At 41.0% G+C, this 23533-nt stretch overlaps 1 protein-coding gene across 1 annotated transcript in view; it reads left to right on the top strand.

The window, feature by feature from the left end:
- Positions 1–10832: 10832 nt before the first annotated feature.
- The window catches only part of med1 (mediator complex subunit 1), a 55412-nt gene continuing 42711 nt past the window's right edge, over positions 10833–23533 (top strand). Inside the window, exon 1 of the mRNA XM_043674864.1 lies at positions 10833–11000. Coding sequence (XP_043530799.1) covers positions 10874–11000 — 127 coding nt within the window. The 5' untranslated portion in view covers positions 10833–10873. The remainder of the gene's footprint in view (positions 11001–23533) is intronic.

Raw genomic sequence — 23533 nt, 5'->3', positions numbered from 1 at the left:
GTATGAGTGTATGACTCTACAATCTGGAAAAAAACATTGACAAAGATGAACATGACCAGTGGGAAACAATTAGAAAGTTCAACTGGAATATTCAGGAGAAATGTGCTTTGCTAAAGATACAAAACCAAACTAGCTAATAATGGAATATGATGGATGAATAAAAAGTTAAAAGGAATGCTGAACTTAAATCAAAAGGCAAACATAAAGTTCAAAGAAATTAAAGCAAATAATGACCAAAGTAAATAAAAAGGAGTTACAAAAAAACTCAAGTTGTAACCTTGAGAGTATCTTCCTTTAATGGTCATACCTCTCAGTGTTCATTAAGGCCCACCTTTCAAAGATACTCTTTTCACAATGCATTTGGTCATATAGTAACATCTCCTTAAGATATCTGTGTTTCTTTGAGTATGTGACTGTGATGTCCATTGGTACAGTTTCATATGTTAGGGGATCTATAAAGGTAAGTTGTTGCTGCATGCTTCCTCTGGTTATGTAACAAGGCAAGAAATGGTCATATTCATCTCTCAACCAACATCACTGAAATTACAGATTTTCTGGTATTTTCATGTTACTATGTTGGATCTTACTCTGTATGAATTAGCTGCCCTCTTTCTAAACTTTACAAACATGATTTCACTTCAAGACTTTGAAAGATCCTGAATTTGAGAAAAGTTCCGTAAAACTGCAATTATTTCTCCTCTCACGATTATGAGATACAAGGACTTTATTGAAGCAAAGTAACAGGTGATACAGCAGAAGTAAATATAACCATGCACACTACATTAGCTCAGAGAGCTGACAAAGATATACTTTTTGTAATTTGGAGATGCCAGTGTTGGACTGAGGTGTTCAAAGTTAAAAATCACACTACACCAGGTTATAGTCCAACAGGTTTAATTGGAAGCACTAGCTTTCAGAGCGCTGCTCCATCATCAGGTTGTTGTGAAGGACACAATTGTAAGACACAGAATTTGTAGCAAAATTTTACAATGTGATGTAACTGAATTTATACATTGAAAAACACCTTGATTGTTTGTTAAATCTCTCATCTGTTATAATGACGATGTTAGTTTCACTTCTTTCATATGCAAATCACAAAATATTTTTTCAAAGTTACATTCTCAGATTAACTGTAACAATTGCTGTCAGCCCAGATAATGTGTTGACGGTGTTAGTCCCCTGTGTGCTGTTGTCTGTGCCATAATGGTTAGACTGATTCTACAGTCTAACCACAATAGTGTGTGATTGTAGACTTCTCTCTCTTTAGGTCAACTCCAAATTCTTTCAGAATCTTCTGAGTTGTTAGAAGCTTGCTCTCTGTCAACACAAGGGCCAGGGTCTCCAGAGTCTCCTCAGGTTTCTGCACATTTCCAGCTTCATCCACCAACTGAATTAGAAGTGGGTTGAAATATTGTTTTTCAATCTCTTCCAGTTGGAGTAAAACATACTGTGTAGGTTGCTGATTTTATTTGAACAAGGAACAGGTAACTTAAGAGAGTATCAGGTAACTTGGAATATTGTGTACAGTTCTGGTTGCCCCATTACAGGAAGGATATGGAAAAGGTGCAGAGGAGATTTACCAGGATGTTGCCTGGTCTGGAGGGAAGGTCTTATGAGGAAAGGCTGAGAGACTTGGGTCTGTTCTCATTGGAAAGAAGAAGGCTAAAGGGGGATTTGATAGAGACATAGAAGATGATCAGAGAATTAGATAGGGTAGACAGTGAAAGACTTTTTCCTAAGATGATGACATCAGCTTGTACAAGGGGGCATAACTACAAATTGAGGGGTGATAGATTTAAGACAGATGTCAGAGGCAGGTTCTTTATGCAGAGAGTGGTAAGGGCGTGGAATGCCCTACCTACTAATGTAGTCAACTCAGCCACATTAGGGAGATTTAAACAATCCTTAGATAAGCACATGGATGATTTTGGGATAGTGTAGGGGGACGAGCTGAGAATAGTTCACAGGTCGGTGCAACATCGAGGGCTGAAGGGCCTGTTCTGCGCTGTATTGTTCTATGTTCTATGTAAGAGCTTCTCCTGAAGAACATAAGGAGTTAACTCATTCTAAATGTGTTTCTGGCTTAAATTCCTTCCCTCGTGCATCTGCGCACACACACACACACTCATTGTCATTGATCTGGAGCACTGACATTACTTGACAAAATAGGAATGATTGCAGCCTTCCAAGTAATTCAATACTTAATCTTTGCTGATATGGTTCCACAATTGATAGTGGGTTATGCAGAAAACAACACACATAAGCTCAGCACTCCCTTCATTGAATGTACTGAGTGAAGCATTGACTGAAATTGTTTTTTACAGACATTCTGTAAAATCATAGCTCTATGGTTTGTGAGAATTGGAAACATTGCAAGGCTGGATGCTGTCAGAGGCATCCAAGCTGTTGTCAAATGCCAACTCCGTTTGTCTTGAATTTATGCCCAACTCGTGCAGAGAATAAAGACTGGTCACATTTGTGGCCAATTCTTTGTCTTACACCAACAGCACATGCTCTGCACTCCACACTCTACATCCAGGAGCTAAGTGGGAAGGAAGCCATAAAGGAGGTACAGAAAATATCTCTGACAGGACCCAAGACTTAAACAAGGAGCCTTGTGCATCAGACACAATGCGATTTGTAAATAAAGCTCCAACAATTTATGTATTTAATAAGTATCACTGCTCCCTCACAAATTTTCACATTTTCATTGTTCTCCTTTTGGGGCTCTTCGCAGCAAAATTATAAAAGTTTAAAAAGAGCTATAAGTGTCTGTGTCATATTCAAGCTCACATCTGACATACTGTTTCAAATTTAATTTAATTCACCAATAAAATTTAAAATTTACATCAATATTGAAAGCTATAAAAGCTTAAAATCAATTTGGGGAACTAATTTAATTTAAATCATGATACAAACTTCTGAGATCAGAAATCTACTGCCCAGCTACCAGTGGAAGCCAGTACTACCAGCTATAGGAAAGCTACCAGGGAGAGCTGTGTTCCACCTGGTGGCAGTGAATTGAAAAGCTACTTCCTGAAGAAGGGCCTGTGCCCGAAACGTCGAATCTCCTGTTCCCTGGATGCTGCCTGACCTGCTGTGCTGTTCCAGCAATAAAGTTTCAACTTTGATCTCCAGCATCTGCAGACCTCACTTTCTCCTACTGGTACTTATTGCCAAAAACAAGAGAGAATACACTGGTGGCTAACTGGGATTTACCAGTTTTTACTAGCCTTGTTAAAACATAGAAGAATAGGCCATTCAGCCCATCAAGTCTACTCCACTATTCATGGCTGATCTGAAAATCGTCAACTCCACTTTCCTGCCTTTTCCCCGTAACCCTTGATTCCCCTCAGGTTTAAAAATGTGACCATCTCAGGTTTGAATACACTTAACGACAAAAACTTCAACAGTCCTCAAAATTCCCCAGATTCATTACTCTCTGAGAGAAGAAACTCCTCCACATCCTGATGGTATGTTTGCTATCCTTATTTGTAGATAGACTACTGCTTCTCGCAGTCATGTCTTCTCCTGTTGTATTATGCAAATTCTATCAACTTCTTTTCAAGTTCATAAAACCTGTTAAAGTATCACAGTGATAAAAATGGACTATCATTGTTTGACATCCATCATCAGCATCTAATACCTGGGAGGTAAAAACAATAACTGCAGATGCTGGAAACCAGATTCTGGATTAGTGGTGCTGGAAGAGCACAGCAGTTCAGGCAGCATCCAACGAGTGCGAAATCGACGTTTCGGGCAAAAGCCCTTCATCAGGAATAAAGGCAGAGAGGAATAAAGGCTCTCTGCCTTTATTCCTGATGAAGGGCTTTTGCCCGAAACGTCGATTTCGCTGCTCGTTGCTGTGCTCTTCCAGCACCACTGATCTAATACCTGAGGCCTATTGTGGACTGAAATGTTTGTTATAAAAGGTAAAACACTGACTTTCGACAGCCACTGTTATCAGCTGACCTGGTTGAGCCATGCTTCATGAGACAATCAATAAAAGGCTGAGCTGAAATTAACAAGTCATCAAAATGACTGAGACCAGTCACTTTGATCTGTATATCCAGTTTTATATACACCTTTCTGAAGTGTTCATAAAATAGGCTGAAAGTCTTCCCTTCAGATTATTCAACTTGATTTAAATAGTTAATCCAGAACACAGGATTAAACAAATGATCTGAATCTTTTTGGCAAAGGAAAGAGGAGACGTAATGGATTTGAAACGGTTCAGCTGAATGACTCTCACTGCAGCTTTGCTTTTCATTCTCAGTGTCTCAAAAGATCAAGCAAATTGGACAAATTCATCAAGAATTCAAAGATATCACACTCAAAAGGCATTTAGATGAGTAGGAAGGGTCTGGAGGGGTATGGCGAAAGTAAGTATTCTAGAATTCTTGCAAACTATCTTCTAATGCCACTTTCACACTGTTAAGCAAGACAGATGACAAACCGTGTTGCTTGACTCTTAAGGATGCAAGATCACAAGTAACACAGGCAGAATTAACTATCAAAGCTCATTGGAATGATAGGGGGCTTTGAAATTTGAAATAAAGCTTATAATTATTAACAAAGTGGAGAAAACCAAGTTCTATTGCAAATCAAATTTCTGTACATTTATTTATTTTATCTATAACATATCAAACGATAAATTGGATTCACCATTAAACAAAAAGTGAGAGTTGCCGTCGTCTCAGAGGACTCCTTTTTATGGCACATCACTACATTATATTTCCATTAGAATACAGTTCACTCATTCAGAAGTAAGGAATCAATTGCAAGGCTTTCTTGAGTGAAGAAATAAGTGAATGTGCCAAAGTCAGAGCTATCCCTGTAATATGTAACTGCAGCAAATCTCTGTTACACATGGTCATGTGATTTGTCAATGACGTCTTATAAATAAATAAAGCAATTACTATCGCTGAATGGTATTACTGTACCACATGGATTTTTCATAATGTTTCAGTAATTTCATTACCACTATTACTGTTACCAGATTTTTATTTAACTACGAATTCATGTCTCAATCTCATTGTGAGCCAATACACAGCAATTAATATCACGCACATATTGGCTACAGATTTACACTAGGGTACTGTAATAACTCCATCCCAAAACCAAGTCGCCCTTTATTTACACATGGTGAGTACTTGACACTGATCCAGCTTCCTCACAGCCAGCTCTCAGAGTGAACCGAACCCCTGACACTCCTGTTTATATCGTCAGCCAGGGCTCTCCGACTGGACCAGGCTAACAGCCCCAGTCAGGTAACTCATATTCTGGCTTACCTCACTAAAATCACTACAGATACAGTAATACTCCCCTTGATAATCTGAAATAGGAAACTCATCCCTGAACGTTCCCTGTTTGTTTTCATGAGATAATATGGATCCTAGGTCTTGATCACTTCCTTGATGACATAATTGAAAATTTCCTTCAGTTGTTTCACAATGCTGTGCCCTCTGTCTATTTTCCTGGAAAGAGAATAAAGAGAAAAAGGACATCAATTTCTTAAGGACTTCCCCTTTCACTTTGGCATAAAATGAACAATGTCAGTGATATCAACTGCATAATTCCCTGCCTAATCCTGAGTCCAGCGTTTTTAACACCAAGTATGAACAGTGTTTTCTTTTCATTAAAAAAGTGTGCAAGATCATGGAATAGTCACAACAGTATTGAGTACACTGCCTTATATGGAGATTCAGAGAAGTAAATGCAAAACTGAATCAACAAATTAATTTATTTTGGGATAGCAATCTTTCAAAATATTGCTTATCACAAAGTCTACAAAGTAAGGCACATCATTAAGTACAGAAACCAAGTATAAAGTATTGTTCCATTGACGATTATAAAACCTGTCACTTTGCTTTATGAGGACAAATGCATGAATGAAAAATTTGATATATTATCCACAATATTACTCTGGTAAGAGCTGTCATTAGCTATCTGATGCTCGGTATCTTACAGAGATACAATACATTGGCTCATGTGGCAAAATAGCCTTTGTCTGCAGGATACATTCTTCATGATTGGTGAGTCAGATTAGTTGAGAAATATGTACCTGCCTTGGATATTTTCATCTAGTTGCTTTTTAGAGATGGCTTGCTTTATCATTTCTATTACAGACATGGTACCTGATTTGCTTTCTGGAACACAAGCTCCTTCTTCACCCATTGGAGAGCTATAACCATCAACATATTTGGTCAAGGTTGAGGATTTCAATCCTATAAAAACAAAATAATTCTATCATAAATATTACTTCTCTCCCTCTCTCTTTCGCACTTTCTCTCCCTGTATTATGTCTATATGGACGCTGGGTATGGACAGGATTGGACCAAAGGTTATGGCATCTCAACCAACACTCATTGTCACTCATCCCTAGAGATTGCCTCTTGGGTCTGGAACTGGGAAACACCATCAAACATTCCCCATCATGGTGTCACCATTTCAGGAAGGCTGTTGTAAAATGAGAATAAAATAGAAAGAATTGATTTGATAGAGGCATTTTGACTTTAGACAGTAATGTAAAACTTAGCTCATCTTACCTAAAACATTGGAAACTACTTTGGGAAGGATTTTTGATGGGCACTTAAGGATTCCAATGGCATGGATAAACAAACAAATTTAAGCATTTGTATTAAAAACTGAAAATGCAGGTCTGGCAGTGTCTGTGAAGTCAGAAAGAGAGTCAAACCTTTGAATCCAATTTGACTCTCCTTGGGATCTGAAGCAAGGTGGGAAGATAAGGTACTTAATGCTGTTGGGCAGGATGGGATGGAGTGGGTGGCAGATGCAGCCACAGGGAAAGTTTAGATGATGCCAGAGATTATGGAACAAAAGGGTTATGAAATGAAAATAAAGCGAATGGCAAAGGTTATAGTGAAGGAACAAAGTCCTTTACACTGATTTAGCTTCCTCAGAGTCAGAGTGATAGGATATCTTACACTCCTCTTTACATCTGTCAACCAGGGCCCCAATCTGAGAACTCATATTCTATGAGGTCCACCTGGTTGTCCTTGTAACAATCACTACACACTTCACTCAATGTAGTCTCCTGTATTCGCTGCTCACAATGTGCTCTTCTCTACACTGGGGAGTCGAAACACACACTGGGTGATCACTTTGCAGAACACCTACATCCTGTTCGCAAAAATGACCCTGAGTTTCCTGTTGCCTACCATTTCAACAAACCATTCCTAACAATTCTGCCTCTGACCCACTGCAATGCTCCAGCGAAGCTCAATGCAAGCTGGAGGAACACCACCTCATCTTCTGCTTACATACCTTCCAGCTTTCAGGACTCCACATTTAGTTAAAACTTTCAGAAGGTGAACCTAACCCCATAACCCCAGGTAGAATCAGAGAATTCTTACACTGTGGAAGCAGTCCATCATTTCCACCTCTCCTAACAGCATCTCACAAAGACCCATACGCCTGACCCTATCCTTACATTTCCCATGGCTAGCCTGCACATCACTGGACACTATGTACAAGTTAGCATGGCAAATCCACCCATCCTACTCATCTGTGGATTGACGGAGGAAACTGGAGCACCCAGAGGAAGCTCACACAGACACAGGGAGAATGTGCAAACTCCACACATATAGTCACCCGAAGGTAGAATCGAGTCCTAGTCCCTGGTGCTGTGAGACAGTATTGATAATGGGTTGCTTTCAGCACAGCCAACCTGTTGTCAACAATTCAACCTCCATTATCATTTACTAGCTTCTCTACTTCTTTCCACTGCTCCCCCACCCCCTTTCCCATCATCAGTATAAATACTACCTTTTCCCTGTTGCTTTTAGTACTGAATAATGATCACTGGACTTTAAACATTAACTGTTTTCTCTCCACAAATGCTGCCAGACCTGCTGAGATTCTCTAGCAATTTCTGTTTTTGTTTGTTTCAGATCTCCAGCATCTACAGTTCTGTTTTGTTACAGGAAAATGAGATGATGTTCCATTCTGCCACATTAATTTACATTGACAGAATTAGATAAATCCTTCAGAAAGAATGAAAAGAGATTTAGTAAAAGAGCTATTATTTGCCATCGTGATGATTAAAGTTCCCTCTAAACTGCACATCTGTTTCACTCACAGCAATTCGCATCTGTACACCAATCACTGCATTGACTTCTAGTTCTGGAAATTTCTGTCATGCATGGGACTCAGAGAGCTATAGGCCTGGAGTGAAAATTAGAAGACAGTCAAATTGAAATAAAAAGAACAAGTTACCAATATCTAAGTTTTTGCTGTCCTGCAGTATGTCAGTCAGAATGATAGGCATTGATATGAATTTGTCACAGCAAAAGGGAATGAATGCCTTTTTTTGTCAGGACGAGATGAAGTGGTTCACAGTGAGATTGAGCCAAGCTTGATGCAGGAATCCATCTGCCATCAGGGTCAATCTCATTCACAATTTCCTTGGTTGACCCTTGAAACATGATTCTAAATATCAATAAATGTAAAATATGATTTGATTTAGAATTGTACATTGATGCAGAAACAATGGACTGTGTTAGTGTCACATGCAACTAACAGTTTACTTTCCTGCTGAAACCATTCTTTCCCTGTCTGAATTTTCTACAAGAAGTTTGCACTGTTACATAGAGAGCAGGAGAGGGTAAGTTTTCCACACCAGCCACACCATCTCCCCGTTGTACAGACCGTGGTCAGGATTATCTGTTTCATGGAGGGTCTGCTTTGCTCCTGTGGGAGAGTCTAGCACCAGAGAGCATAATCTCAGAATAAGGGGTCACATGTTTAAAACAAAAATGAATATCTTCACTCAGAAGGGAGTGAATCTGTGGAATCCTTTACCAGAGAGGGTTATTGAGGCTGGGCCATCAAATACATTCAAGGCTGAGGTAGGTTCTTAATCAGTGAGGGAATCAAGAATTGTGGGGAAAAGGCAGGAAAGTGGAGTTGAGGATCATAGTGATTAGAATGAAGGCCAGATGGATCTCATTGACTATGAGCTCCTTGATTGGGGCTTATAACCTGGGCCGATCATGGTGCCCTGACTGATTGCTATAAACAAGAGATCCAGAAAGTCTCCTCATTCTAGGGACTGGCTTTTCTGATGAAGGTTTATGCTTGAAATGTCAACTCCTGCTCCTTAGATGCTGCCTGACTGGCTGTGCTTTTCCAGCACCACATTTTGTGACTGTGATCTCCAACATCTGCAGTCCTCACTTTCTCCTAACATCATCAAAGATCGCTCCCATCTCCATAATGTTCTCCTACAACTTCTTCCAACAGGCAGGAGATACTGAAGCCTGAACACATGCAACTGCAGGTTCAGGAACAGTTTCTTCCCAGCCATTATTAGACTTATGAATGGACTCTGTAACTTCAGATAATGCTGATCTTGCTAACGTTGATCTTGTGTAGTGCGTTGCCTGTGCAACATAACCTGTATGCCTCTATCTAAGTATTTTATACCCTATGATCTGTAATATCCTTGCTCACTATGATCTACAGGTAGAAAAGCTCATAAACAAAGCTTGTCACTGTACTTTAGAATAACTCACCATAAATCAATGAATCAATCAATAGATGCATGGGAAATCCTCTACCTTCAAGTTCCTCTCCAAGCCATACAATATTCTGACTTGGAACGAAATGCTATTCCTTCACTGTTGCTGGACCTCTCGCTCTCTAATAACACTGTGGCTGACCCTACATCCCAAAGACTGCATTCCTTCAAGAAGTTAAAAATCATACAACACCAGATTACAGTCCAACAGGTTTATTTAGATGTACTAGCTTTTGGAGTGCTGTTCCTTTATCAAGATGAAGGAACAGTCCTCCGAAAGTCAGTACTTCAAAACAAGCTGATTGGATTGGAATATCTGGTTGGCATGGATGAGTTGGACCAAAGGGTCCGTTTCCGTGCTATATACCTCTATGACTCTAAGCCTCTTGGACTATAACCTGGTATTGTGTGATTTTTAACTTCCTTCAAGACAGCAGCTCACAACCATCTTCTTAAGGATAGTTAGTGACTGGCAATGCCCACATCCATGAATGAATGAAAAAGATGTATCTGTTGTAGTTCATTCATCATGCAAATCCTGGAATTCCCTCTCTAATGTCATCATGGGTGCACTGACAACACATGAACTGCAGTTGTGGTAGTGCAGAGAGTCTGAGCATGAAGTATCTCAGAGTTAGTGGCCTTCTCACCACCAGCAAAGCGATGTCCTGGTGCTTGATAGAAAGTTCTGGCGATGAGGCATTTTTCCAAAAGACTTTGACAATCTGCTCAGGGAACCACTTGACAGGATCCACCCTCTCTTTTTCCTGCAAGGTCTCGAGGATGCCAAGTGCTGACCACTGCCTGAAGGGTTTGTGGTCAAAGATGTTTTCTTTGCAAAGTTCTCAGTGATAAGGAACGGTCCAACTACATGGACCGACACAGAGATGATGGGTTGAAGGGCCACTTTCCGTAAACTTGGTTTAATGTAGTACCGAGCAATACTTCTGCTGGCATCTTGACCAAAGGGTGGCTGATGCCCAAGGAGCCATGCCGCAATGAGGAAACTGAGTCTACATTAGAGTGTGGTGCTGGAAAAGAACAGGCAGCATGCAAGGAGAAGGAAAATCGACCTTTCGGGCAAAAGCCCTTCATCAGGAAAGGAAACAATCATGTGAGGGACAATGCAATAAGAAAGAGCCATAAATTCAACAAGAGAGGGAGCTTCTGCACAATCTGATCCAATTTTGGGGCAACACTGCAGTCTGCGTGTACTCCCCCCAGACCGCCTCTGCGGGGCGCTGTGACAGCTCTGTGACGTCTAGATGGCTGCGTCGGAAGTGACGACGTTAATCCGCGCGGCGGGGCCGTGCGAAGGGGAGGAACGGGAAGATGGCGGCGCTGCAGGGGTATCCCGTCTCGGTGTCTTACAGCCACAGCGGCTCCGCCGACACATCCGCCGGGCCGCAGCCCCAGCCGCAGCCGCCACACGCCGAGCGGAGCAAAGAAGAGGCGACAGGTAAATGAAGGCCGGTTACCCCGAGGCGGGGGAGGGGCAGGTCCACGGGGGGCAAGGGCAGCAGAGACCGACCGGGTGATCCGAGGCCTGAGGGTGGGCATCGGTCCACGGGGGGCTAAGGGCCTGAGAGTGTGCATTGGCCCCGGAGGGGGCGGCGGTAGGGAATAGGAGCCTGAGGGTGGGGATTTGAACTAAGGGCCTGAGGTTGGAACATCTGATTCGAAGGGTAGGGGCCTGAGAGTGAGCGTCTGATCCGAGAGTTAGGGGCCTGAGGTTGGGTAGTGGACCAGAAGGATAGGAACCTGATGGTGGCCATCAGGCCCAAGAGGTAGGGGTCTGGAAGCAGAACAGAGGCCTTGATGGCCTGCCCCTTTGCTGCAGAAGATTACACTTGAAACATTGATTTCTCCACCTCCTGATGCTGCCTGGTTTGCTGTGTTCCTCCAGCCTCCTGCTTGTCCCTTTACTGAGCCTGAAAGCAATCGCTAAATGAGATGAAATAATGAAAATCCTTCACCTGCAGAAGCTCTCATGCCCTGGTGGGAGATCTTATTAGGAGGAGAAAGTGAGGTCTGCAGATGCTGGAGATCAGAGCTGAAAATGTGTTGCTGGAAAAGCGCAGCAGGTCAGGCAGCATCCAAGGAACAGGACAATTGATGTTTCGGGCATAAGCCCTTCTTCAGGAAAGGGCAACACATTTTCAGGGAGATCTTATTAGTCTAGATTAGAGTTTTGCTGGAAAAGCACAGCAGGTCAGGAGCATCCAAGAATTTTCCTGCTCCTCGGATGCTGCTTGACCTGCTGTGCTTTTCCAGCACCACTGTAATGTAGACTCTGGTTTCCAGCATCTGCAGTATTCCCTTTTGCCTGAGAGATTTTATTATCCTCTTCATCCGCTCCCTTGTATGACAGCAGGCTCAAATTCTACTTAAACAGTTGTGTTTATAAACCTGAATGGGTGATCTGTTAATAGCACCCTAGATCCTGTTGGATAAAATCAATAAATGGAGACGTAATTGGGATTAGGTTAAAAATCTCTCAACGCCAGGTTATAGTCCAACAGGTTTAATTTGAAGCACTAGCTTTCAGAGCACCTCTCCTTCATCGGGTAGTTGTGGAGGACACAATTGTAAGACACAGAATTTATAAAAAACTTTTGCTATAAATTCTGTGTCTTAGAATTGTGTCCTGTTGGACTATAACCTGGTGTTGTGTGATTTTTAACTTTGTACACCCCAGTCCAACACCGGCATCTCCAAATCATAATTGGTGTTGGTTGAGTTGTACCACTAGTAAGGAGGTAACATGATACTCTGTCTGTCTGGACGCAGTCTTTTCCAACAAAATTGTATTTGTTGATGTTTCAACAGTTCAAGTCTACATGATCGCTGTAATAATTGAAACATTACCACTTAATCTTTGACGAAAAGTTTTCAAGTCATCTCTGTGACCACCTCCGTCATGAGGCTCTTTAAAAATCATTGAGGGCAATTGCGCTTTATTTGTAAATGAGAGCCACTGTTCATTTTAGACTAGTGTGAGTGATGTTATTTACAGTTGTGCTGCTTCCTAGATAAATCAAGTTAGTTTGTTTCGTTAATAACACTTACGGATGTAACAAGTAAATGACGGAACCAGATGAGGCTGCAGATAAGCGTATAGAAAATGGAAACTGAAACTCCACCATGTGTATTGTGGAGATTAGAAGTAGTCACTTTCATGTTGATTTGATTAGGGCATAAAATCATAGCCTTGTGGCAAATAAGGAGATTCTCAACCCATCATATCTCTGACTGAAAAAGAGCTAATTAACCTAATCCCTTTTTTCTAGCTCTTGGTCCACAGCCTCAATGTTACTGCACTTCAACTACACATCCAAGTACTTTATAAACATAATAAGGTTTTTATTGGGTAACATCTTTTTAGGCACAGAGTTGTAGACTCCCACTACTCTCAGCGTGTAAAGATTTCTTCTCCACCCCTCTCTAATCCTTACGCCAATTCTTTTACTTTGTTTATGATCTCTTTGCTAAAAGAAAATTGGTGCATTTGTAATTGGAAGTGTGTTTCTATTGGGTTTTTTAAGACTCGGTACAAGGTTGTTTCCTTGTTGTGATATGTAGCAAGGATTTACGCTTGCATAGGTAGCATGATAGTGAAGAAGGTTGACTGCATGACAATATGCGTGGATTGGCTATCTTTTCAGAAAAGTGGCAAATAAGAGTCATTTCAGAGAAGCCGGGGTAATGCATATTGGGAGGGTAAACTTTAAATGATAGGTTTCTGAGAAATAACAGAGGAATCTTGAAGTGTATATCTACAGATCCCTGAAGGTAGGAACAAGTTTAGTAAAAATATAAGAGCTGAGAAGTTATGACAAGTTTGTACAAAATAAAAGCAAATTACTGTGGATGCTGGAGATCTGAAATAAAAAGAGCAAGAACTGTAGAATTCTCACAGTTCTGGCTGCGTCTGTGGAGAGAGATAAAGAGTTCACGTTTGAAGTACAGTCTGGCTTGCCTTTGGAACTGTGGTTACAATACTATGTTCAGCTCTCCTCACTGCATTACAAAAATGATGTGAGATCATACAGAGGAGACTTACGCTGTTACTAGACTAAGAGGTTTTTAATTGGGAAATATTAAAATGAGAGACTGCATACTATTGAAGGAGTAAAAAGATGGCTAGCTGTTTGACCTCGAAATTGGTGGGGTTGTGTGTTTATCTCCATTGTTGTTTCTGTTTGAATACATTACATAAAGAAGTGACCATTGATTATTCTTGGATCTCACCACCTACTAAGAGGTAGAAAAAGCTACTAAATTGCTGTCTGTTCTGGGCTCAGAGAGACCAGATGCATGTTGAATACCGTTAATGGAAAAGGCACAGAGAGCAACCAAATCAAAGCATTTTAGAAGAAAATTTTAGGAAAATATTAAAGAAAAACAGTCTTAATAGCAGCCAATTTCCATTGTGAGTTTAAAGTGAAAATATACTGATGATGTATTCTTAATAGCAAATTCTTCTTCATGTTGGAAGGAGATAATGTGATTACAATATTGTTAAATTAGAACTACAGTTTTACAACTGGTATGTCTATCACTGCTGGCAGATAGCAGTCTGAAGTTATATGATCTTAGATTGGTACCTTGGATTGATCTTGGCATCAAAAGTACACTATACCGTTGTTTGTGCAGAGAATTCCGTTCCCAAACTATTAATTGTCGAAAGTTGAGAGAGACCAAACATGTATTTAAATTTACTAACTGGGTTAATGCATCTGTCTTTGTCAGAAAGTCAAAGGGTTCAGCCCTAGTTCAGGACTTGAGCATGTAATCTCTCAATGTATTAATGAGCAAATGCTGCATAGTTGGTGGTGCTAATTTTCTTTTCAACTGAGGTTTGTGTGTTTTAAGTTGGCAAAATGCCCTGTCTAACCAAAGAAGAAGCAAATTCTTCTGGTATCATGGCCAGGATTTGCAATCCAACCACCACTAATTAATTGCTTAATAGTCTCATTGTTGTTTATGTATAAAATTAGAGAGAGAAGTCCAGACATTTTACTTCATAAGCAACCTGTTGATTGTGAAGTGCTTTGTAATATTCTGAGGATTTGTGCCATTGTATAAATTCCAATTATTTTGTTCAATTATAATGCAAGGTGTTGCCGACAATCAAATGACATTATTTAGTGATGGATTTTTTTGTTGACTTGAAAATGTTTTATTGCCACTTTTGTAGTGCATGTCAGCTATGTGTTTTAGAATACAGTGCTACTTAGTGGTGTGATGTTGTAAACAATAACTTCCCCATAGTTATAGTGGGCGGCACGGTGGCACAGTGGTTAGCACTGCTGCCTCACAGAGCCAGAGACCCGGGTTCAATTCCCGCCTCAGGCGACGTGCATGTCAGCTATGTGTTTTAGAATACAGTGCTACTTAGTGGTGGGATGTTGTAAACAATAATTTCCCCATAGTTATAGAACCTGGCTAATGCAGAAACATGATAAGGGATGAAGTGAAAGGGAAGTGTTCTTATTTCATGAATCTGGTTGCGGAATAGAAGGGCCTGTTTCCACACTGTAATCTAATCTAATCTAAACCTGGCTAATGCAGAAACATGATAAGGGATGAAGTGAAAGGGAAGTGTTCTTATTTCATGAATCTGGTTGCAGAATAGCACTTTTGCCATCCTGGTATAAATTTTATCATCAGTTAAGAGTACAAGTTAATTATGCAACATCATCTTCCAAAGAGTTTGAATTTGATTTATTGTTGTTACATGTACTGAAGTACAATGAAAACTGCTGGTTTGCATACAACACAGGCAGATCATACCATACAAAGTGCATCAAATAGCAGAATAGAGTGGTACGGCCATGGAGAAGGTGCAACGAGAGCAGAATTAACATTTGAGAGGTCCATTCAAATGTTTGATAACGGCAGGGAGGAAGCTGTTCTTGAATCTGTTCGTATGTGTACTCAAACTTTGAGATCTTCAGCCCAATGGACGAGGGTGGAAGAGAGTATAACTGGGACAAGAAGAGACTTTGATTATGGTGGTTGCTTTCTCAAGGCAGCGGGAAATATAATGGAGTCAATGGACAGAAGGCTGGTTTATGTGATGGACTGGGCTGTGTTCACGACTCTGTAGTTTCTGACAGACTTAGAGTCATAGAGATGTATAGCATGGAAACAGACCCTTCGGTCCAACCCATCCATGAAGAGCAAGGTTGCCATAAAATGCTGTGATACATCCAGTTAGGATCCTTTCTGTGATGCATCTATAAAAATTAGTAAGAGTTCTTGTGGACATGCCAAATTATTTTAATCTTCCAAGTAAGTAACAATGTTGTTGTGCTTTCAAATAAATGATAAACAAAACAATTTGAATTAGCTGCTACAAAACAGAAGTTGCTGGAAATGCTCAGCAGAACCCTGATGAGGAAGGGTCAACGGACCCAAAACGTTAACTTTGGTTTCTCTTCACAGATGCTGCCAGTCCTGCTGAGCTTTTCCAGCAACTTCTGTTTTTATTTCTGATTTACAGCACCTGCAGTTCTTTCAGTTTTGAAATAGCTGCTGTTCGTTATTAAATATTATGGTGAAATCCAGTTACGCTGGTTTAGCAGCCAGCGTAAAAACTTCCTCCCCTGAGAATAATTTGACACTTGTAAGTCTATGTTTGCAAAGTTACCTCAGAATAGTCTGAACTTGAGGTAAGTGTCAGCATTATATGTATCAAATCCACTTGGTTAGATGCAACTAAAATATAATCATAATTAAATGTTTTCAGTATTAAACTTCTAGAGTAGGTTGCTATGACTAAATAAGTTTGGGTTCAAATTATAGACCCCAAGTCACTACCAACTTCAAGTTGAAAGTTTCAATTAACTCATCAAATCTTTAATAATCTACATCCTGACTATAATCCTGATAGTGCATATCAAAATGCCTGTGGACTACTCATTTACTTTGCTGACACTTCATTTGAGATCAGAAGGATCAAATTATGAATATTTGCTCTGCATGATTCCAGACTGTTTTTCAGAAACTGATGTTCTAACTTCCTCAAGCAAGTTTTCACAAAGGGGCAGGGTGGACTGTGTCGATATGCCATTTATTCCAGCATTTATGGGGAGTGTTACTAATTGTGACTACAATTCAACACCATGGATCATAGAGCACTCTAAATGTTATCATTCTTCTCCTTGGAGAATGAGATTTTAACACAGATGAAAATCCCAAAAGGCTGAAGCTTCTTTGTTTAAATCCCTTATTCCCTTCATGAGTTGTTAGCAGCTGTGCACTGCAGCATTTCCTCCTGAATTTTCAGTTTACTCATGTAAAACAAAAACAGCACGAGGATTTGTTTGTTGCTGTTTCTCCCTGGGAGATATTTCCACAAATCGGATCTTGATGAGGAAATAAAAGCAGCAACAATGTGATGGAACATTTTTTTTAAACTTTAAGAATGGAACCTGATAAATAAAACTCAGGAAAGATATTTTGAGTTGAGAGTAAAAGGGATGAGAATTTCCAAATGACCATAAGAGTTCACGATCTTCAGTCTAAAACATCCTTGCCCACTAGGTATCCTAAATAAATCTAGTCCCATTTGCCAGCATTTGGCCCAGATCCCTCTAAACCCTTTCTTTTCATGTACCCATCCAGATGTCTTTTAAATGGGTTTCCTCCAGGTGCTCCGGTTTCCTCCCACAGTCCAAAGATGTGCAGGTCAGGTGAATTGGCCATGCTAAATTGCCCGTAGTGTTTGGTAAGGGGTAAATGTAGGGGTATGGGTGGGTTGCGCTTCGGCGGGGCGGTGTGGACTTGTTGGGCCGAAGGGCCTGTTTCCACACTGTATGTAATCTAATCTAATCTAAATGCTGTGATTGTACCAGCCTCCACCACTTCCTTTGGCAGCATATTCCATACATGCAGCATCCACTCTGTGAAAATGTTGCTCTTTGGGTCTCTTTTAAATCCCTCTCACCTTTTTTTGTAAATATTTTTATTGAAAAGAAAAAGGTTTTTGAGTTGTTTTTACAAAATTAATACAAAATAGTGTAATCATTTTACAGTATAATAACAGCATCAATATAAAATTAAGAAAACTAACTACTAATCTACTCTACAAACTACCAAAACACAAAATAAGGTACAAGAAAGAAGGCTCTATATGTAAAAAAGACACAGTATAATACATAACTAATAACAAACTAAAGAAATAAAAGAAGGTAAATAAATAACTAAGCATTCAAAATAAAATTATATCAAGTGATAACAAAACCCATATTTATACGGTATTCTTCCTCCCAGGAGCCCCCAAACCAACAAACATCATCCTCACAGCTAAACAAAGGCCTTAAACAGTGTGGCTGATAGATCTGCATCGGTGTAGTTCAAAAAGGACCGTCATGTTCTATAAAATAATTCAATTTTTTTGGTGCAACATATTCGTAAGGAAGTCCAAGGGAATATATTCCATAACTATTCTATGCTAATGCGAAAGTCCTGGGGGACGTTTCGATACCCAACTTAGTAAAATGCCTTTCCTCGCATAGAAGGAGAGGATAGTGAACAGTTTATTGCCGTATGCATCTAGAGAAGGAAGATTTGGCAAGCCCAAAAGGAGAGACATCGGGTCCAACCCAATCTCCAGTTCCAAAATCTTTGCCAAGGCATACGCTACACTGTCCCAATATCTACAAACCTTATAGTATATCCACAAACAATGGGTGAGAGTAACAACTTCTATTTTACATTTAGGGCACATTGGGGATGCTCCTGCCTTGAACTTTGCAAGCCGTTCTGGTGCCATATGAGCCCTATGCAGTATCTTCAATTGAATAGCTTGTGTCCTATTACAGATAGAGATCTTCCTGGCACTTTCTCAGATATCCTCCCACATCTCTAAGGAGATTTCCATCCCTAATTCTTGAGTCCAGGTTTTATATAACCATTCCATGTCCTTTGATACCTTATTACTAGCCGGTGGTAGAGAATAATGACTGAAGGTGCACCTCGGATTAGTCATCAATATGGTCTTTTTATACGAAGTCTCATACTTGAAAATATCGAAAAAGGTCCTTGCCAAACAATCTGAACTTCTGACGCAACTGTTCGACGGACATCATGACCTCCATATCGAACAGATCTCCCAAGCAGGAGCTGCTTCTGGACTCCCAGATTTTAAACCCAGCATCTGTCAAGCCTGGCTGAAATCCCAGTGTTCCCACTATAGGAGTAAATGGGGAGGTTTTTGTAAATTACCCTCACCCTGTCACTTCATCCTCCAAGCCTCGATTGTGTTTAGTACAATCGGGTTTTTACAATGATCCGTAATAATTCTCATCTTATCCATAAATATAGATTGATGAGGGGGCATTTTGCTTGGCAAGCCTCAGTATCCAGCCAAATTGGGTCGCTCGTGATCCACAATCAATCAGCCACATATGATAACAGGGAACTCAGTTGGTTCGTTCTGAAATCCGGAAAATCTAGACGTCCCCTTACTTGTGGGAGCTGCAACTTATCTAATTTAATAAGGGGCCATCTATGATTCCAAATAAAAGAGCCGAACCAACCATAAAGCTTACGCAGCGCCTATCTCGGCAACATCAAAGGAAGCATTCTCATAGGGTATAATAGGCAAAGGAGACTATTCATCCTAGCCAGGATATCGGGAATCTTTCCAGCATTTGGGTCCTACCTTATTTTCTCTAATAAATGCGTATAATTAGCTTTATATAGCTGAGCAAATACCGGGATAATAAAAATACCAAAATAGAGAAAACCTCCTAGTGACCACCGAAACGGGAAGCGGGATCCATCCGCATAGCCTCTGATTTTGTAAAGTTAATTTTGTAACCTGCGAACATACCAACCAAATTAACCACTTGAATTAAGCGGGGCACAGATGTCGATGGATCATTTAAGGAAAGAAGGACGTCGTCCGCATAAGGAGTGATTTTATGTTTACTTGATCCTACCTCCAGGGCCGTTATATTAGGGTCAGTCCGGATAGCTTCCGCCAGCGGTTCAATCACTAGTGTAAATAGTAGTGGCAAGAGAGGGCATCCTTGATGACAACCTCTACCAACACTAAAGCTATCTGACCTTATGCTGTTGGTAATCACTGCTGCTTTCGGGTCATTATATAATACTGTGACCCACTTGGTAAAAACCTCTCCAATGCCAAACCATTCCATTGTATGAAAAAGATATGGCCTTCCACCTGGTCAAATGCTGGCAGACCTATACCATGTTTAACACTCTTCTGATATTATTAGTAGATCTGTGACCCTTAGTAAACCCCGTTTGATCCTTTTTTATTAAAAATGGTAAAACCCTCTCCAGTCATCTAGGGCTTTTCCTTTCTTAAGAATGAGAGAGATATTTTGCTTCTCTCAGAGAGGTCGGGAGACTACCCTGACTATGTGAATAGTTATACACATCTATAAGTGGTCCGGCCAATTCGTCTATAAACTCTTTATAGAACTCAGCCTCAAGTCTGTCTGGTCCGGGCACTTTACCACCCTGGAGCTACCTCACCGCCTCCTGCACTTCCTGAGTTGTCTGGAGGGCATTCAAAAGCGACACCTGCTCCGAGGTTAAGCCGGAGAGAGACAGATTCTTTAAAAAAACTCCATCTTCCTCGCTCTATCCTCACAGCCCTCCGAGTTATATAACTCGAAGTAGAACTTTCTAAAAGCTGCATTGATCTTTTTAGGATCACAAGTCAGAGTACCAGCACCTTCTGTAATAGACATTATGGATTAGGGAGCCTTTTTCTTTCTGGCAGGGTGTGCTAGATACCCGCCCGGCTTACCGCCATGCTCAAATAATCTCTGCTTCACAAATAGTATCTCCCTCTTTGCTGTTTGAGTAAGTGTGGTATTCAAAGTACCCCTGAGGGCTGTAATCTTCTGTAATTTAGAAATGGATGGCCTATCAGCATATGCTGTCTCAGTTGCCTTCAGGCGAGCCTCAAGCAGACACTGCTATTCTCCCTTTTGTCTCAGAGTATGAGATAACCAAACCGCGCACATATGCCTTAACAGTCTCCCACATCACCGATGGGTTACTGGCTGTATCTGAGTTGATTTGTCCCAGAATGTTTGAAATTCCTGCGAGAAATATTCTATGAACTTACTATCCTTGAATAGGAGAGGGTCCATACGCCAATGCCGGGAACCCATCTTGTCATCACTAGTCTTGACCTCCATATACATTACTGCGTGGTCGGAAATAGTTATATTCCCTATTTTGCAAGACAATATTGAATTCAGAAAGGTTGAGGAGACGAAAAAAAATCAATTCTGGTGTGGCACTTGTGTAGGTTATAATAAAAAGTAAAATCTCTACTCTCAGGGCGAAAACACCTCCACACATCTACCAGTCCCAATTCCCTATTCAGATCAGCCAACTGCCTAGATCTCAGAGATATACCCGCAGAGCTCCTAGGTATCCTGTCTGCCTGGGGATCGATAATACAATTAAAATCTCCCCCTATAATTATGTGATGCACCCCGACGGCCATCAACTTGGAGAGCTCATCTGTTATGAATTTAAAATGATGTGCCGGGGGGCAATATACATTCAAAAGCTCATACTGCTCTTCGTATATTAGGGCTTTAAGTATTATAAACCGTCTGGACTCATCTTTTATCTGGCTTAGCATTCGGTAGGGAAGATTCTTCCGGATAAGAATGGCTACTCCCCTACTTTTTGAACTAAAAGATGGAAAGAACACCTGACCAAATCCTCCCGCTGCAGCTTCAAATGCTCCTTATCAACTAGATGTGTCTCCTCTAAAAGGGCTACATAACCCTCTCTTTTTTTTTAGACTTGATAATATCTTTTTTCTTTTAATTGGTGAGTGGCTCCCCTTGACATTCCAGGTGCACCATTTAAATGAATGACTAACCACGATCGTTCAGAAAAGTCCGAGAACCCCCAGGAGGAAGAACCCCACTCAAAAAGCATTGAGTGGAGACTGTAAACAATTCACATAAATTTAAAAATACAACTTTAAAACAACTAAATCAAGATTACTAAGAATTATTAACATATGACACAATTAAGAGGAGACTTTCCCCCTTGTCCACAGGGCCACTCCTACCATCCAATAATCCCACCATAACACCTTCTGGCTAGAGCCATGCCCTTGGCCCAGACATTGCAAAGTAAGATAAACAAATACTAATATCTTATAATACAGAAATTAAAAGTGGGCAACCAATCTGCACCCTCCATATTATTACCTAGGCATTCTTAACAAAACAACAACATAAAATAAAATATATAAAATTACAATCCCAGCAAATATTGAGGAAAAACTCAAAAACATCCCCAAACAACCAGATTAACCAAACCAGGTATAAATAAGAGTTAATAGAAAGAACCCCGTCCAAGGAAGGAAGGATGGAAAAGAGAAAGTGGGAAGGAGGGGGTAAAATAAAGTAATTGTCTATATAGTTCAGGTCGTCAGTCTATTTGAGAGCATTCAAAAATTCTCTTTTTCCGGCGATCCGAAGTTATGCACAGACCTTCCATGACTGAAGTGCAACGTTGTCAGGTATCTCATGGAGTACTGAATATTTAAATCCCTCAGATTCTTCTTTACCACATCAAATGCCTTCCTATTGCATACCACAACCGGAGAAAAGTCCTGGAACTGCATTATTTTGGATCCCTTGTATACCATGGCTTGGGGATGCTTCCCCAAAACTCTGGAGGCCTCCAGTGACATTTGCTTATCCCTGTAGTGCTGGAGTCGCACTAGTACCGGGTGGGGGCACTGGATTGACCCAGGCCTGCGCACAGCTACCTGGTGGGCCTGCTCAGCCTGCACCCGGCCCAGTTCAGACTCTAGCTTCAACAGCTGTGGGAGCCTTTGCTCCAAAAAGACAACAAGCTGGTTTTCCTCCTCTGTTCGGGGCCGAACAACTTGTCGATATGCTCTTCTAAGGCCCGGACTCAACATTCCAGATCCTGGACCTGATCCATGGAAGATTCAGCAGTGGTCTCGGAGGCTGCGGCCCGTTGCTCCGCCCCTCGAACACGCTGCCCGAGTTTCTCAATCATGCTGCACAAGCATGACTGAGATCGGCTCCCACCCGGACCGGGTCTCTTCAATCGAAGCGTCGATCTTCTCTCAGCGTTTGACAAACTCCATGATCCTAGACTGTTAGTCATTTTAGAATGTACCAAACTGCTAAAGTTTGGTGCAAAATGACTGTACCTGCTGGGAAAAAGCTATTTTTAACAGTTTAAAAAGTGACGGGAAGGTAGGTACCCCACCTTGCCTGGGTTCTGGGCAGAACTCAGACCTACTGGGTTGCCGCCATCTTGAATCTTCCCCCCTCCCCACCTTAAACCTGTGCACTCTAGCTTTGGACTCCCCCCACCCCAGGGAGAAGACCTTGTCTATTCACTATATTCATGGCCCTCATGATTTTGTAAACCTCTATAAGGTCACCCCTCAGCCTCCACAGGGAAAATAGCCCCAGCCTATTCAGCCTCTTCCTGCAGCTTAACTCTAACCTCCAGCTTAATTCACCAGGAGCATATTTGCCTTTGTCAAAAAGTCAAGGAGTCAAACCAACTTCAAGACTTGAGCTCAAAACCTCGCAATTCAATAACAAGAGCTGTTGACTTTCATTTGAGTTGTTCAACCCAAGGTTGTGATTAGATTGATAAGAAAACCTTATGATATGATTTAAAGAAGAGAAGATAAATTTTTTTGGTGTCATGGTCAACATTTATTTTTTTCAATTATATAGTGAAGAGACTTGAACTCAGTAAGGTAAAAACAATGACTGCAGATGCTGGAAACCAGATTCTGGATTAGTGGTGCTGGAAGAGCACAGCAGTTCAGGCGGCATCCAAGGAGCTTCGAAATCGACGTTTCGGGCAAAAGCCCTTCATCAGGAATAAAGGCAGTGAGCCTGAAGCGTGGAGAGATAAGCTAGAGGAAGGTGGGGGTGGGGAGAAAGTAGCATAGAGTACAATGGGTGAGTGGGGGAG

The sequence above is a fragment of the Chiloscyllium plagiosum genome, chromosome 33 (assembly GCF_004010195.1).
Source record: "Chiloscyllium plagiosum isolate BGI_BamShark_2017 chromosome 33, ASM401019v2, whole genome shotgun sequence".
Classification (NCBI taxonomy): domain Eukaryota; kingdom Metazoa; phylum Chordata; class Chondrichthyes; order Orectolobiformes; family Hemiscylliidae; genus Chiloscyllium; species Chiloscyllium plagiosum.
Note: the sequence above shows the minus strand (reverse complement) of the source record. Positions and strands in the feature narration are given on the sequence as shown.